Source organism: Clarias gariepinus, chromosome 14 (genome assembly GCF_024256425.1).
Source record: "Clarias gariepinus isolate MV-2021 ecotype Netherlands chromosome 14, CGAR_prim_01v2, whole genome shotgun sequence".
In the NCBI taxonomy this organism is placed as follows: domain Eukaryota; kingdom Metazoa; phylum Chordata; class Actinopteri; order Siluriformes; family Clariidae; genus Clarias; species Clarias gariepinus.
In genome coordinates, this window is record NC_071113.1 from 91,181 (window position 1) to 95,000 (window position 3,820).

At 47.6% G+C, this 3,820-nt stretch overlaps 1 protein-coding gene across 2 annotated transcripts in view; it reads left to right on the plus strand.

Moving 5' to 3' along the window:
• The first annotated feature begins 640 nt into the window (after positions 1 to 640).
• The window catches only part of LOC128541351 (glutamate receptor ionotropic, delta-1-like), a 299,238-nt gene continuing 296,058 nt past the window's right edge, over positions 641 to 3,820 (plus strand). For both annotated transcript variants that reach the window (XM_053511727.1, XM_053511728.1), the window contains exon 1: positions 641 to 967. In XM_053511727.1, coding sequence (XP_053367702.1) covers positions 886 to 967 — 82 coding nt within the window. In that variant the 5' untranslated portion in view covers positions 641 to 885. The remainder of the gene's footprint in view (positions 968 to 3,820) is intronic.

The following is a 3,820-nucleotide window of genomic DNA, read 5'->3' on the forward strand; positions in this document are numbered from 1 at the left end:
AACACACACACACACACACACACACACACACACCATGCTCTCGGGTCCATCCCGCGCGCCACCGCCGGTCCTCCTGTGCCATCCTTTTACGCGCTGATCGTTTCCGGTGTGTTTGATGAAAACGTTTCCTCCTCCTCCTCCTCCTCCTCCACACACACACACACACACACACTCCTCTCGGCGTCCTGTTCGGCACTTACACAGGAGGAGAGAAAAGTTTACCGCTTTGTGGAGCCGCGCGCGCGCGCGCGCGTGTGTGTGTAAGAGAGACTCCGACTCCAGTCTACTGCACACACACACACACACACACACAGTCCGTGGAGCTCCGTGCACCACACACACACACACACACACACACACTCCCAGAGTGTAGCGAGCGTCTGACGCCTCCATGCTCGCGCTCCGTGTGTCTCCGCGCGCGGCTCCGCTTCTCCGCATTAGAGCTCCTCCGCAGTCACGTGGCCCAGAGAGAGAGAGAGAGAGAGAGAGAGAGAGAGATCAGCCCCCCCCCCTCCTCCTCCCCCTCCTCCTCTCCGGTTGCAGATCGTTCATGCCTCTCAGATTCGGCGCGAGACCTGCGGAGAACGGGAGCCCGGATCGCGCGCATTGCACTTATTTTATTTTATTTTTTTAATTTTCATGCATTCTCTTAATCACTCGCATTTGCATTCCCTGGACACTGTTATTTATTTATTTATTTATTTATTTTGGTGAAATATCTATCTATCAATAAAATAAATCTCTAAATAAATAAACAAATAAATACAGAGACATATATAGATATACAGAGAGAGGTCTGTACCGGGAGCGCGCGCGGGAGGAGACGGAGCGCGTGGATGCGCGGTGGCGGCGCGGCGCGCGGAGACACGGAGCGGAGACACGGACATGGAGCTGCTGCTGGTCATCTGCGTCGCGTTCGGGATGCTGCGGTGCGACGGCGCGAGAGCCGACTCCATCATACACATCGGTAAGGAGCTCGGTGCAGCGGTGTGTGTGTGTGTGTGTGTGTGTGTGTGTGATGGTCGGACAAAAAAAAAAAGCTCAAAAAAGATAAAACACTGATGCAATTAGCGCTTAGAGGGTTTAAATGAGGGTCTGATGAGTGAGGAGGAGGATGATGATGATGATGATGATGAGTGCAATTAAAAAGATTAAGAAAGAGAGAGAGAGAGGGAGAGAGGGAGAGAGAGGGAGAGAGAGGAAATAATGCATAAAAATGTAATGAAGTTGGAGAAAAAAAGATGTTGCATTTGGCTAAACCTGAAGAATGCATGCATGTGTGTGTGTGTGTGTGTGTGGGAGGGATGAGAACTGAGAACTGACCCCCCCCCCTCCTCCTCTCCTCTTTTCAAGCTAGAAGCTTCAACTTTGTATGCAACGTGAGAGAAATGTTAAGGAAGGCTTCTGAATCAGTGACTCGGTGAATCAGTGACTCGAGTGAGGAGACTGAGAGTCAGAGGGAGAGAGAGAGAGCTGCAAAGGTTGTGGGTTCTTTTGGAGGTGGTGAAAAGAGAGAGAGAGAGAGAGGGAGAGGGAGAGCAGAGACATGATTTGTGTTTGTTCTGTTTGAGATTTCAGGCGTGTGTTTAAAACCCCGATGGAAACACAGATGAGATCAATCCTGCAGCGCTCCATCCTTACTACACTAAATAAAGAGAGAGAGAGAGAAAGATTGTCCTTTTGTCCTTTCACTATTCAACAGATAATACACTGGAGCTGGATTTGAACACACACACACACACACACACACACACACACACACACACACACACACACACACTATTCCAGGCGGTGATTCATCAGAGTCATATTGGATTTGATTCACTGAAATCTTCTTCATCTCTGATTTGAAGGCCTGGGTTTTAGTCCCCCGTCTGACGTGTCCATCTCTGCGTCGGTTGCTGCTCTTGTCCCTCTTCTCCTCCCGTCTCTGCGGTGCCGTCTCCCCGGTCAGGTGCGAGTCGTTCTTGGTGCAGTGCCTGTGTACTGGCAGTGTTTTATTGCCATGTTGCTGTAAGTGTGCGGTGGACGTGCACCACCACCACCTCCACTACACACGCTGTGAGAGGGTTACCATAAAGTTTGATGAAGAAGTCACAGGAGCGATTAGATCGTTACTGGAAAAGACCATACTGGGAATTACATCTGGCCCTGGGCATAAGTCACCTGACCTCAATTCAGGTTTGGTTTCGTGCTTCATGACTCGTTTGGATCAGAAGAAGAGATGGCCGTGCGTTTACATCAAGCTTTCACTTTATGCGCTGAGCTCTCCAGCTTTATTTAGGAAAATTTTTATATAAAAATGTAAAGATTTTGTTTCCTCTGAACTTTCTGTAGAATCTGTTATTACATTATTTGATATTACATTGTATCAGACTTGTCATTAGATTGCGGGTGATTTATAGCCACGGTCCCTGTGATAATGGCAGCTTGTGATTCCTGATCTACACTGAGGGAAATGAGCAAATGTCCAGCCTTCTGGCTCAGCTTTACACACACACACACACACACACACGCGCGCGCACACACACCCATAACCCCACAGTGGAAACAGTGAGAACCGTAATACCACTACAGCATGATGAGTTCATTAATCACAGGTGAGTAACATGCACCTGGAGGGCAATTAACACTAATAACCGAGAAGTGCTCGAGCTGGAGGCTGTAGGGGCTGAAACTCTGCTGCTGCGGGTTCGAGTTCCAAACTCGCTGCTCTAGTGTGTTCACCTGTACTGTGTGAATCCCTGTTGATAGCGTCAGACCGAGCCACGATTTCAGTTTAGCTTATTTGTTTGTAGAGCGCTTTCGACCGTGCACGTCGTCACAGGGCAGCTTCCTTCATGTCTCCTGATATTCTGTGTTTGATTCATGTTTTACTCACATTATCGCTGCTTCTTGTCCTGTTAAGGAAGAAGTATTTTGACTTTCACGATCATTCTTGAATTCAGTTTGGAAAATTAATGAAAGAGAGCGAGAGAGAGAGAGAGAGAGAGAGAGAGAATTGTACTCGACTAATCATTGAATTTAAAGACAATGTTGAGGCTTGTGTTTGTGACCTCAGGAGAGGATGTGAGAGAGCACGGCGTGGACGGCGCTGGCAATCAGAGCAGTTGGTGGTTTTTCATCCTAACTGCTTATGTTTGTAATTTGTTTTTTACACGTTAATTAAAATGCTAATTAATCCAATAAACAGTGGCTTTTAGTGCATGATTGTGATTTCAGTAGAACCGGAAAGTGACTTTTTCACTTTAAGGGGAAATTTAAATTTATTAGTGATTGAAAAACCTGCAAAAGAGAAACGTCTTTCAGCTCCGTCCCTTACACACACACACACACACATATAAGGGCAGTTTAAGTAGTGAAGTCAGTCTAGATACACACCTGCTATAACAAACCCTGACGTCTCACACGTCCAATCCGCCGCTTGCTCTCGTTGTCACACGTCGAAACTCGAAAGAAGGCGAGGGGAGAGAAATGGCTCTGTCCTGAACACTGAGGCTCTGACGGAAACCGGAGACGCCGTGATTTCTCACCCAGGCTTCAACTATCCAAACCCTGTAATTGGAAGGGTGGAACGAGCAGATGCGCCACATCCATTCCCACTAAATAAGCTTCACGCTGCAGTTGCAGTTATACATCACCTCGGCGTATCAGCCACCTGGAGAGCGGCGAGGACAGGCGGCTTTCTGTTCCACCTCATGAGGAAAAAAAACAACAACAACAACAGAATGCTACAAGCTAGATTAAAGATTTAATATTTAACGTTTCACAACGCAGGTTTGTTGAGCCTCAGTTTGCAGGCTGATGAGTTTGCGTAGCA